We start from the raw sequence: 12,795 nt of genomic DNA, 5'->3' as shown, positions 1-12,795 counted from the left end.
AAGATCTCCTGCATGATCTACTTGCCCAGCCCAAGGTTTTACATTTTTACTGCTGCACTTTTGTGTCTCAATTTTGTTGTCTCCAGGTACAAAGGATTTGATTTGTACCTTGTTGTGCTTTCTGTAACTTTAGTCGTCAGGAAGCAAATTTCCAGTAGCTTTAATGAAGGTCTTTTATGGAAGCTTTGTTGTTGAGGTGGATTGAAGGTGTTTGAAGTCTTCCCCTTCACACTTAAAAGCTGAGAAGTTCGTTTCCTGGCTCTAATAAAGGATTGCAGCAGAGAGATTGCAGTGTGGTGAGAAATCTGGGCGGGCTTCCTTCTGAGCGTACAGTAGACTGAAGATAAAAGGCAGCTATTTTGATCCCAAACCACCAATTAAATTAAATGCCTTAACTACTGACTTAGGCTATTTCCTGCATGTTTTGTTTTGAAGTTGTGTCCTTCCTGTTTAACCCAAGTAAATAGACTCAGGTGTTGGTCTTAATGGAGTTGTTGTTGTTGTTTTAAAGTAAGTAATTCATGCACATGGTTCAATAAAAAGACGTATAGGGAAACCTTTCACCCACATTTTCCATTAGCCAGGTCTCCTGCCTGTTGCTCTCTAGAGTTGCTTAATGCAGATACAAGCAATATGAGTACACATTCTTATTTTCCCCTTTTAACAAAAAGGGTAGCATAGTCTCTACAATAACTTTTTTTCCCTACAGCTAATTATGTCCCATCCTGAGCATTTACTGAGGTTTAATAGCAAACCCCTCTACTGGTGGACATTTGCTATTGCAAATTGTGTAGCATGATCTTGTAAATATATTGTTTCACATACGTGGAAGTATGTCTGTAGATAAATTCCCAAATACCCTGCATTTTTAATTTTTAATAAACATTGTCATGGATGCTGTACAGATTCACATTACTACCAGCAGTGTTTGAGAATGCTTATTTCCTTTTGCATTGCCTCTAGATTTTTTGGCTAAACTGACATGGAAAAATGATATCTTTTTATGAAGAGGTCAAACCCCTTTCCATTAAAAAGCCATTTGTATTTCTCATTCTGTGATCTCTTTTTATGTCCCATTTTCTTTTCATATCTCATAGCCCATTTTCTGTTGGGTTTTTGGTCTTTTATATATCAGTTCCTAGACATTATTTTATGCATTGAAGAAACAAACCTTTCACTCCCAAAGATAGTTGCAAATAATTTTTCCATTTTATCTTTTTTTATTGTATAAAGGTGTGCTTTGCTGTATAGGAATTTTTAGGGTTTTTTTTTTTCTTCTTCTTCAGCTAAGTCAGATATTTTTCTTCAGAAAAGTCCTAGATTTCTTTAGGTAAAGTCAGTCTTTATAGCTTCCAGATTTTAAGTTAAAGTCTTTTGTACTGTCAGGTTAGAAAGGAATTCTTCCAAGAATTCTTCTAGAACGTTCATGGTTAGGTTTTTCACCTTAAATCTTGGATCCATTTGCAGCTTAGCAGTAATGTACATACAGCTGGTGGCTACCTGGTTGTGCTGATGTCACTTGCTCACTAGACCATCTTTTCCCACTGCATGGAGATGCCCCTTTTTATCCATGCACTAAATTCAAGGAAAATCTTGGAAGGGTTCTTACTTGGGAACTCCTTCCTCAGTTTGTCCACTTCTCTGTCTTCCATTATTCACCTCTCCATGTGTCCACCCAAGACTTAAATTCCTTCCTAGCTAAGGCATTCCTCAGCTCCTCCTCAGGATGCCCTGCCCATTGACAGTTCAGAGAGCCGAGGGATTTGGCTCTTTGTCTCCCAAGCAGCAGGCCGGTTAAAGGACTGCAGTGGGGAATTCAAGTAGGGAGCAAAAGGCCACGTAATTGCTTAAATGTGAACCACATGGCCTGGCTAAAATTTGGGCCAGAACTTGTTTTAGTTACGAAAGTAGTTACTGAGAATGTTGTTTCCCCAGGGGACTTGGAGAACCAAGAATTAGGGGCAGGATGTGGGCCCTCAACAGGAAACCTGGATGTTTGTAGCCTTCACTGCTTTAAGACACAGAATGACTTAGTTTCCCTTCTCCGTTTTTGAAAGGCATAGGGTTTTCTCTCATGGCCTCTTCAATTAGGACTCAAAATCTATTTGGATTTACTAGAGCTCTCGCTTCCATTGCTTGTCTCAGTTTGAGGGGTCTGATTGTCCCCGGGTCTGATGCTGGTCTAGAGACACCTAGCCTTTCTCTAGCTTGGCAGGAGCAAGCCTGGATGGAATGAGCACCCAACAAAGGACAGGAAGCAAATGGCAGCTGTAGCTAGTGATGAGCCACCAGTGATGACAGCTGGGGTTGCTTCGGAGGATCCCAGTAGCTGGCCATGAAGCATTTTGCTGAAGGGCTGAGTTGACTTCAGAGAAGGCGAGCAGTAGGGAAGATCAGAGAGCCCAGAGTCTTAATGTCCTGGCCCCTTTCTTGGAGGAAGCCTTTGCCTTGGGCCAGTTTTGTGTCCACTGCACATTTTAGCCTCTCCGCAGCAATGTAGGCGTTAGTCCTGCCTCTGTGGATGAAATAAGGTAATGTATGAGATTCCACACAGTAGTGCCTGGGAGGCAGTTGGCCAGTGTGTACGGAGCTCTGCCCTAAAGCTGCTTGCAGCTCGGCTGAGAAAGTTTCCAGAATGTACTGCCTTTGGGGGATATGGGTGAAGATTTATTGGGGGCTATCAGTACAGAACACAGGCAAATTTGACTGTTTCCTTCCAGATTCTCCAACTGGTAAACTCTGGCACTGGTATTTGTTGGATGGCCACGAGGCAGGGTTGTCGCCCCTTTTCCTCTTTGGAATGCTTGTAATATGACTCCAGTCTTGGCCCCCTGGGGCCACTGCCTCCTTTTGCAGGTCAGAGTGGGAGCATTCCAATTTGGTTCCATGCCTCATCTGGAATTCCCCTTGGATTCATTTTCAACCCGACAGGAAGTGAAGGCACAAATAAAGAGGATGGTTTTCAAGTATGTATGATTGGATACTGCCATAGTAGAATGAAGCCAGTGCTCTTAAAATTGTCCCTTTCAAGGAAGGCCAAGCCATATGCTCAGCTTTACTGAGAGGACCATGGGCCGCTCCTTGACCCCACTGTGCATAGTGGGTAACGAGAACTCCCTTCTCAAGGCTGCCCTTCATCATTACATAATGTCCCAGGTGGTAATTTAAATGCTAGTTTATAAAAAGAAAGGATTTGCTGCTATTGTGTCAGTTCCATGGAGAGAGAGCTTTTGAAGGTCCACGTCGGGTGAGTATGTTTCCTCTGGCTCAGACCACCTGTAATACATGCCTGACTGTCCCATCGGGTGGTAGAAGTATCCTGAATGTGTTAAGAGCGTACGGTTGGGGATTTAGCTCAGTGGTTCCGGCGCCTGCCTGGCAGGCGCAAGGTCCTGAGTTCTATCCCTGGTACCAAAAAGAAAAAAGCATGTTGTAGGAGAAGAGGGCTGGGTCATAGTCCTAGTTCTGTCAGAGGTGATCTCTGCCACTCGAGTGGTTCACTACACTTCTGTGAGCCTCATTTCTGCGATCTGAAAAGAAATTAGTGTGAGCAGGCGCTCTGTTATGTGAATGCTTTCAAACTTATAAATAGCTGTTTATATGCTCAACCATGTACACACCCTATAAATATATGTACATGGAGGCATCTGGCCTCGGCTCATTTGACAGATCGGCTGACAAGTTATATGTCAACACTTTTAAATTAAAGTGTGTAGTCTCTGTGCTCATATGTACATATATGTGTTTTAATTGTATGTGTATTATATATGCACACATCATTTATAGGTATCTGAATATGCATGTGTATATGTGCACACACACTTACATTTTTCACAAGTCCTAACAGAAAAAGGGACTTTGACTTGTTACTTGCCACACTGATCTTTTTGTTACTAGGTTCTGGGGTGCTGGAATCTCCTTTTAGAGGTGATTTCTAGGTCCTTTCCATCCCAGACAAAGAATTGAACAAAACAAGCAGAAATGATGCTTTAATAACAGTGAAACTCCAAAGGTAGGAAACGAACAGAAGGGTAGGAGAAGAAAGGGCTCTGCAGAATGAGTTTAGGTTGAGAAAAAAATAAACAATACCCCCTACAGTGTAGGTGTGCTACTGTGAAGAGGCGAGATAGCCAGTGCTTAATGGTGACTTTCTCTCTCTCATACTTGCCACAATGGACTCATGTTTAGGTCATCCTATCTCAGACCTGCTCCAGTTCTCTCAAGTCTACATGCAGCATTTTGGGAACTGTCGTGCACGTGTGTTCTGGGATCTTGTCACGCCTCCTTTCCCACCTAGTTTTAGCCGTGCCCTCCCTTCCTGACTCATTTGGAGCTGCTCTGGTTTCTGCTACCCTTGTGCCAGTATCCAGGGAAGTCCTGCTGAGGTCTGTGGTCCCAGCTATTTGTGGCTGTCACCTCCAGGTGGCAAGGCCTTGAGGCCTGAGATCCTTTTTCCAGTTGTTCTCAAGAAATCCAAGGTCGCACACTGGTCACTGCTGGAATCTGAGGACCCTAGAGACCCCAGGGAGCCCTAGAGACCCTCCGTAACTTAGACTGTCTATCCCAGTCTGTCCCTCTCACTATGGGTGCCCAGGACCGGTCATAGGAAAGAAAGTACAAAGGGAAAAAGCACATCAGTATGGTTTTAAAATTATATATTACTACACATTGGCCTTTCCTTTTTCCTTAGGGGTCTTCTGCCCTTGGGGCCTCCAAGAATTGCTCTCGTACAGAGGATAGTCTTAGTCCTGCTCTGTATTCTGGGCCCAGACCCACAGTGTAGCACTTGCCAACAGGAGGTCTTGGAGCCACCTGGGTTAGAGTGGTCAGGGAAAAGGGCCCAGTACAGATGCTGAGATCCTAGCTAGGTGTACTGAGTCACATTCTGGGCTGGGCTGTGGTGCTTAGGGGTCTGGAGTTTTATAATGTCTCTCTGCCTCTTTCTCTAGGACTGTAGCACATACTTTGGTTTAAAAGCCTTTTTGACATAATTTATACACCACAGGGGCCGGGGATTTAGCTCAGTGGCGCCCCACCTGCCTCATAAGCATGGGGTCCTGAGTTCCATCCCTGGCACACCCCTCCTAAAAAATATATATATATATACACACCATGAAATTTACACATGTACAGTTGAGTGATTTGGGGTATACAATAACACCTTGGTTCACAAACTTAATTTGTTGCACAATTCGGGGGAAGATGGCTGCAGTCATGTCACCTGATGCAGTTTGTGAACAGAAGCAAAGTCTTGCTGAATGCTTCTGTTTGTGAACCAAATTGTTTGCGAACAGACACATTTGTGCACTGAGACATTACTGTATTTACACAGCCATACAACTAATTGTTTAATATTTTTGTCAACTCAAACCTTTTAAAGGAGATATCCTTTATAGTAGATAAACAGCTAATAATTACATGAAAATAGGCTCAATAACACGAGTTAAGGAAAAGCAAATCAGAACCACAATGAGATGCCATGTAACACCGACTAGTATGGCTGAAATAGAAGACAAATAGTAACAAGTGTTGGCAAGGATATGGAAAGACTGGAACCCACATGTATTGGTGGTAGAATTGTGAAGTCACGCTTGCCACTTTGAAAATGATTTAGTAGTTCCTCCAAATGTTAAATACAGAGTAGCATATGACCCAATAATTCCATTTCAAGAGAATTGAAAGCATATGCCCACATAAAAACTTGTACACTAGTATTCATAGTAGCACTAATAGTAACAACTTCTAGATAAAAGCAACACAAATGTGCAGTTGATCACTGGATAAAAAAATGTGGTCTAGTCATACAACTAAATATTATTTAGGCATAAAAATGAGTATTGATTCATACTGCTTCATAGATGAATCCTGAAAAAATGTTAATTGAAGGAGGCCAGTAGCAAAAGGTCATATTCTGTATGTTTTAATTTATTCTTTTTTTGCAATACTGGGGATGGAACTCAGTCTCTCACATTGCTAGGCGAGTATTCTACCACTGAGCTATATCCCCAGCCCTGTACTCAACAGTATTTTACAGAGTTAACTATCAAAAGATTAACAAAGCTTTGTGGTTATACTAGTAAAGATATAGGGTTTGGGAATGGGGGAATGCAAGAGGAAAACTTCCTGAAACCTTAAACTCTATGATATGAGGAGGAGGAAAGAGAGGTGGTACAAAGGATCTTATTAGGCAGTAGAAGGGTGTTTATAGAATTAGATAATGGTAAGAGGAGGGGCTGATGAGAAATAGAAGATAAAAGAAAAAGGGAGGAAAAACTATATAGAAACTAAAAATTAGAAAAAATTAAAGGAAGAAAAATTAAAAACACAAAAAGAGAAGCAAGGATAAAGGACAAAGGAAAATTCCCAAGCCTCAGTAAATTGGTGAAAAAGAAAGGAAAGAAAATAGAATAAGGAAAAAAAAATTCTCTGTGATTTTGAATATATGGTTTTCTTCAGGCATCTACAGTTTTATGGCAGTGTCCAATTCAAGACCTGTCCCTGCTCACACTGGTAGATAAAAAAGGCAGTCAGCCCCTGGATCCGGGATGGATGCAGTCACCACAGGCAGTAGGATTAGAGGACAGGCACCAATTCTGCAGCTTTCAAATCCAGAGCGATTCAGGCTGAGCCTGGCCCCTGGAGGTGGGAGTGGGCCTGAGTCCTTTTGCTTAAACCCCTCAAGGAGTCTCTTGCAAGCCCGACAGTGGCTCCCTGACCACTGCTGTGTCCTGTGGCTGTCCCTCACCCAGGTCACTGTAGGAGAATAACACTGAGCCCTGAAATGCAGCCAGCCTGTGGGTGCTGTGAGCAGGTTCAGTCAACCCCTTCCTGGAATCTTGTCTGACCAGGCACTCTTTCCGGGAATATGGCGGACATTTGGCCTGGAATCACTCACCAGCCTTGCAATTCGCAGCACCTGCCAGTCCATTCCAGTGCTGCATTTCTCCCTGGAGCTCTCTGTAGTGTGGCCCCCGCCACGTCACTTTGTCTGTGTGGATTTGGTCTTCCTTTCTCACAAGCCACAAGCCGGATGCTGGGGAGAAAGTGTAGATCGTCCGTTCCTTTTTCTGCATTGTGTTCTGTTTCTTTAATTTCTCTGTAAGCTCCAATTTTCCCATCTGATCCTTCCCAGAAGTCTCTGCTGTGTATACTTCATAGGGTGAATTTATGATATATAAATTATATCAATAAGGTGGTCATAAAAAAATCTGTATCCATTACATGCACATTGCATTTAATGTGCATCTGCAGAAGAAAAAGTAGCTTGACTAGTTTAAATTTAGGACTAAAAATCAAAGATTGTTTGGATGACTTTGATTCAAATGATTCATCTGAAAACCAAGAATTGAAAACTAAGAACACACTAGAGATCCTCTGGTATCTATTCTAACACTGTAGTTTACAGAGGAGGATACTAGGTCCCACCCAGCTGACTTTCCCACCCCCCACCCCAGAAAAGAAGTTAAATCTCTTTTCAGCTGCATTGAGAGAGTCAGCTAAAGGCTTGAGTGTTATTCATGATGTATAAAATCTGGAAATACACTAAGAATGTGCAGGCAAGAATGCTGGGAGTTGAAGCCTCCATTTATCTGAAACAGTCCAGCTCATCTTTTGGAGTTGTCTGTCCCTTGTGTGACTATAAGAGGCAACAGACAAGGCAATGAGAGAGTAACTCATTTTTGGCCACAGTCCTGGGGTCACTGAGGACACTAAAAATGATGACATGCTCCTACACTTCGGAGCGGAGGAATGTTGGCCAGAGAGGAATGATGACTTCGCCACACACTTTACCCTTTATTTACAGTGAAGTTTTCAATGCTGGACTAGTCAGGAAAGCTCTGTCTACACTCAAGATCCACTTGCCTTTCCAGATGAAGCCCATCCTCCGAAAGTGTGGTTAAGAAACCACCCTGACAGCTGTCTTACTGATACCTTGGAGGAAGTTTAAAAAATATTCCAGTCAAGCCTCTCAATATCCCACCCCATGATGATGTAAAATCAGATGAAAAGCATAGCTGACCATTGGCTCCTGGGTGTCAGAGCTGGTGGCCGGCTAGCATGCCCAGGCTTGCCTGTTCCCTGCATTCATCTCATGGTAACACAACTCAGAGTTTTCTGTGACTGGATTGTCTACACAATCCCTCACAGTAGCTTTGTCAGGACTCTGTAGCTCTCTCACCACTTTAGTATAGAACCTTTTAGAACCTTCTTTAGACCCTTTCAAGCTGCATTAACATTTGAACATAGCTTTTAGAATGGTTAATTACAAGGCATTTTGTATCTATTTGCTTAATATTATTTGATATGCACTCCATAAAGCTGAATTATTTTCATGTTGATTCATTTTGATGATTATATAAGAATCGGAAGAATTTGGCTACTACAGTGCATTTAATCATTCTCATTCTTCCAAAAGGAAACCTTTAGGTTGATTCCAAGCTTTTTGTCAACTGCTTTTTAAAAAAAAAAAAGCTATAATTGATCTCCCCGAATATAAAAGGAATTTCTTATGACGTGTTTTTCAAAGGCTATTCCATGGCTGGCTCATTTGCCTCAGAATCCATTGAGGTGGGCAGTGCTGCTTTAAAATATACATTTTCAGGTCAGTTGCACACTTGCCAATTTGGATTTCCTGGGAATTAAATCTAAGTCTATTGTAAGTCTCATGAGGGATTTTTAAATGTGCATTAGAATTTGAGACTATACTCTAAAGATAAACTACTTGTAGGCTGCAGCTTTGTTCATAAGATAACTACCACTAATGGCACATTGGTAAGGTCCCAAGGCAGTGGTGGTGAACCTGTGACACACATGCCACAGTGGGCTGTTATCATTGAAAGCTCTAAAAGATTCGCCATCACTGTCCTAGGAGCTGCTTGACACAGCATTTCATCTTCAGTCAAATGCTACCCATAGAACTAATATCTGAGCCCCTCTCAGGAGCCCCTGTTCTTAAACACTTGGCTACACAGATAACAAAAGATTAGATTCTATTCCCCATGCCCCCAGAAAAGTGGCATGGCAAACATAATAACCCCCTAGACAGTAGCCCATCTGTAAACTTCCAACTTTCAACCTAGTTTAGTCCCATTTGAACAGAATTGGGAAAATCTTGGTGTGTTGACTTCAGACCCTCCCTGTTCAGAGCCAGCCCCAGATCTCAGAACAGACTGGGAGATAGAAATGTCCCATGGGATAAATAGGCACATTTCTTCTCACTGGCCAGAGGTCAGAACCCTTAGGAGTTGAGGCTGTCCTTGGCTGGAAGCCTGCAGAAATGCTCCCATGGGAGAGGCTGCAGAGGTGGAGAGGCCAGGCTGTGTAGGTGTTCGTGTGCTGAGCCAGGTGAAGGGTGGACACTGTCAGGCTCATGCAGTGGGTGGCTTGGAACCTCATGTCCTTGAAATTTAACTTGTGTCTAATCACAGGCTGGTGGCTATGAAGAGGCCTAGACCTACTCAGAAAATGTGGACTGAGAGTTTAATACTCTAATGCCTTAGGCATATAATGAATTTTGTATGTTCTTTTCCCTGTTAAAAAAGAAAAAAGAAAAGAAACTAGGTTGAACCCAAGATTTCCCCTGCAGGTGGCACATGGGAAAGAAAAACAGTAACTCTGAAGGGGGGTCCAGGGCAGACCTGTACGAGAAATGGGAACAAGGTCGTCATAGAGAACAAGTTCTTTTCCTTTTGGCCCTGAAGCTTGGCATCTGTATGAGGAGCAGTAGTGATCAGATGGGCCAGGAGGCAAGGGATGACTGGGGAGAGCCTGCCCAATGCCTGTGGGGTAGACGTGCTCCTTGGCTCCTGGTTGGGGCACTTTGGTTTCTGGGGAGAAAAGAGTTTTGTGAGCATTTAGGCAGAGCAGTCTGGAACAAAGGTCGGCAAATATTTTCAGTTAAAGCTTATATAGTAAATAATTTTAACCATTTGCAGGCCATGTAGTTTCTGCATAGGCAGCATATTAATTATTGGAAGTGGCTATTTTCCAATAAAAGTTTATCTATAAAATGGGTGGCAGACTGGATTTGGCTCATAGGCTATAATTTGCTGATGCCTGGTATTTTTGTTTGTATCCAGATGTCCCCCTAAAACCTATGCCATCATAGAAAGGTGATTGGATTATTGGGGGCTTATAGCTGACTTGCTGTTAGGAGGTGGGGCCTGGTCCAAAGAGGTAGGTTATTGGGAGTGTGGTCTGGAAGGGCTCATCTCCCTCCCTGACTCCTTTCTCCCACTCTGCTTCCCTGCCATCCTGCATGAGCTTGCCTCTGCCATGCCATTCTGCCTTGGAGCCAGAGGACTATGGACTGAAACTTGAGCCAAAATGAACCTTTCTTCCTCTAAGTTGTAGGTTTTGGGTATTGTCTCAGTGACAAGGAAAGTAACTAAGATACCTAGAGAGGAAAGCATTGGCTTTAAAAATCAGCCTATGTGGGTTTAAATTCCAGTTCTGACCTCCACTGGGTAGGTGAGAAGCCAGTAGCTTGACTACCAAAATGACCAGACAGTTAAGGATTTGGGCTGTGGGAATAAAGGGCCTAGGATGTGATTATTGCCTGGTAAGAATTACATGAGCATGTGCAAAGTGTGTGGGTGTGTGTGCGCATATGTGTATGCCTGTACATGCCTGTCACACAGAGCCTGCACACAGTCAGTCAATATTAGCAGTTATTACTGGTATTCTCTGAGCAGGGGCTCCCCCTCTGTGTAGTGAGGGGGATATTGGCACCTTTCACCCTAGTTGTAAGGATTTTATTCAGGAACAGGTACTGAAGTTCTGATACACGGTCGAAGCTCAGCGCTAGTGTGATCCCTTACACTTGGGAGACAGTCTGCTCTTCCAGGAGCCTGGGTGGGTGGAAGACCCTGCAGACACAGAGCTTTTAGTATTCATGAGAATAGGAACCTTCTCGGTTGTCTTTGGTGTCTAAAGTCCGATCCAGCACAAGGTGGAAGGAGCTGGTCACATTTGGGGCTCTCTGAGGAAGGGGCGCTGTATTGCTCTGTGATAAGCCCATTGCCGAAGCCAAGCTCTGTTCAGTAGCCCTGGACACAGCCTGTGTTTCTTGCTTGTGTCTTTGCTTCGCCTCTTCTCCTTATCAGCACGGCTCTCTCCTCTGAGTCTACTCGTTTACCCAGACCCCTTCAGACGCACTTTCCCCTCTGCAGCCTCTCCCCTCCAGCCCCACCCCACAAGGAACTCCCTCCCCAGACTACTTGAGATTCTCATTTTTGCATGGGTATTTCTTCACCTGCACTGGGAGTTCTTTGAGGGGTGAGATGATGTTATACTTCGTGGTTTCCATTTTACCATCCTCCCTCTAGTGACCCACAAATACTAGTGGGTTGAAAAAAAGTAAGCGGTTTTAAATCGATGGAATTGCTGTCGTATATTGTAGGCCAAGAGTTAATTCTAGGAGTTGTCAATTCTTGTTGACATTTATTAACTTAATGAAGCTCTACAAAGAGAATTGCCCTTTCAGAGCTTGCATAATAGCAATAAAGGTGAAGAATATTCTAGACTGGGTCTATAAATCCTTCCAAGGCACAATCTACATGCTCTGTTCCCATCTCGCTGCAAAATGCAGAGAACTTTGAGGACTGGGAGGAAGGTGGAACCACAGAATGAAAGAGCCTGGATGCCTGAGTAACTGCTTGGAAGAGAGCCAGCCAGGGGAGATGCCTGGACGGGAGGTCTGTGCTAGATTTGCATGAAAAATGAATGTTTTCAGTATCAAGTTAAAGCAAAACAACACCCACAGACTCACAGAGTATGGTGCCCAGGCTTCTTGTTAGTTGGATGTTTTTACTTAAAGGAATGTCTATAGGCCCCTCCAAAGGGGCTGAATTAAAGGCAGGCATTGTCCAAATCAATAGACTACAATTGAGCATAAATGTGGGTCCCCCTCTGTAGTCTGTGGCTAGTGGTTCAGAAACTTTTTTGCATGCATATAGTTAATTGTCAGAGTGATTCTGTTAACCCTCACACTGTCACTTGTGTTTGGATGTGCTATCTTCCCGCTGAGCATCTGGCCAGGGTGGGATGACAGCTCAGTAACTTCAGATCTATCTAGTGAGCTTCTGTTTTCTGCCCAACTGGCTCAAAGCCAGCAGTCTTTTTTTTTTGTTTGTTTTCTGAGAGGAACAATTTTCTTGAGCTTCTGTTTCAAAATTGAACAGAAATCATGCTCTGAGATTCCAAGCCCAGGCAACAGTCCCTACAGTGGGGCTGTGAAGATTAGAAGATCTTCAGAGCCCTTGGCAAATAGAGGATCATTGGTGTTGGACCACTGTCACCTGAGCTGTCGATGGTTGGACAGCTTAGGCTTCCAGCTCCCAACTCTGGCCCTGGATATGGCCCGCCAAGGTTGGCATCGTGGATCCTTACAACAAAGCCTGCCCATCGCTCTTGCAGATTCTTGGCACAGTTTTCCTAAGCTCAGCTGTCTGCATCCACAACCCCAGAAGATGAACCATGACAAGAGGAGGCAATGGTGGTGATTCATGGATGGGGAGGTGAGGGGTGGGTGTTAAACAAATGATGAATTGTCAGCCTGGAGTCATCACTGGGTTTGGGGGAGAAAATAACACAGCTACAAAGAGTGGCATTGTTTCATATCACAACTGAGATGTGAGGGGGAGCTCAAGTCCAAGGAAAGAGTTAATTTGTGGCTGCCGTTGTGGTTTAGAGCACGAACTTGTCACTTTGAGCCCCTGCTGGGAGTCAGCCATTCCCAGGAACAGGATCAGGAACAAGCTCTGTTTCCAACTTCACCTCCCACCTCATTGCCTT

General features: G+C 43.7%; 2 protein-coding genes across 21 annotated transcripts in view; one reads left to right on the top strand and one right to left on the bottom strand.

Annotated features, from left to right (window-relative positions):
* The window catches only part of Afap1l2 (actin filament associated protein 1 like 2), a 176,378-nt gene that overhangs the window by 39,472 nt on the left and 124,111 nt on the right, over nucleotides 1–12,795 (bottom strand). The window contains exon 19 of one of the 7 annotated variants that reach the window (XM_087185656.1): nucleotides 2,489–2,515. The exons of the other annotated variants lie outside the window; for them this stretch is intronic. Coding sequence (XP_087041782.1) covers nucleotides 2,504–2,515 — 12 coding nt within the window. The 3' untranslated portion in view covers nucleotides 2,489–2,503. Of the gene's footprint in view, nucleotides 1–2,488; nucleotides 2,516–12,795 lie in introns of those variants that run through there. 7 annotated transcript variants of the gene reach the window in all.
* Nucleotides 1–12,795, top strand: part of Vwa2 (von Willebrand factor A domain containing 2) — a 41,987-nt gene that overhangs the window by 15,311 nt on the left and 13,881 nt on the right. For 11 of the 14 annotated variants that reach the window (XM_087185672.1, XM_087185669.1, XM_087185668.1 and 8 more), the window contains one exon: nucleotides 2,857–2,966. The exons of 1 other annotated variant lie outside the window; for it this stretch is intronic. In XM_087185672.1, coding sequence (XP_087041798.1) covers nucleotides 2,857–2,966 — 110 coding nt within the window. 2 more of the 14 variants (XM_087185675.1, XM_087185676.1) reach the window with 2 other exon arrangements.

Source organism: Heterocephalus glaber, unplaced genomic scaffold (genome assembly GCF_053883595.1).
Source record: "Heterocephalus glaber isolate CG9 unplaced genomic scaffold, H.glaber_assembly_v1.0 deba00001497, whole genome shotgun sequence".
Classification (NCBI taxonomy): domain Eukaryota; kingdom Metazoa; phylum Chordata; class Mammalia; order Rodentia; family Bathyergidae; genus Heterocephalus; species Heterocephalus glaber.
The sequence above is the reverse complement of the archived record's forward strand: the minus strand, read 5'-3'. Positions and strand labels throughout refer to the sequence as shown.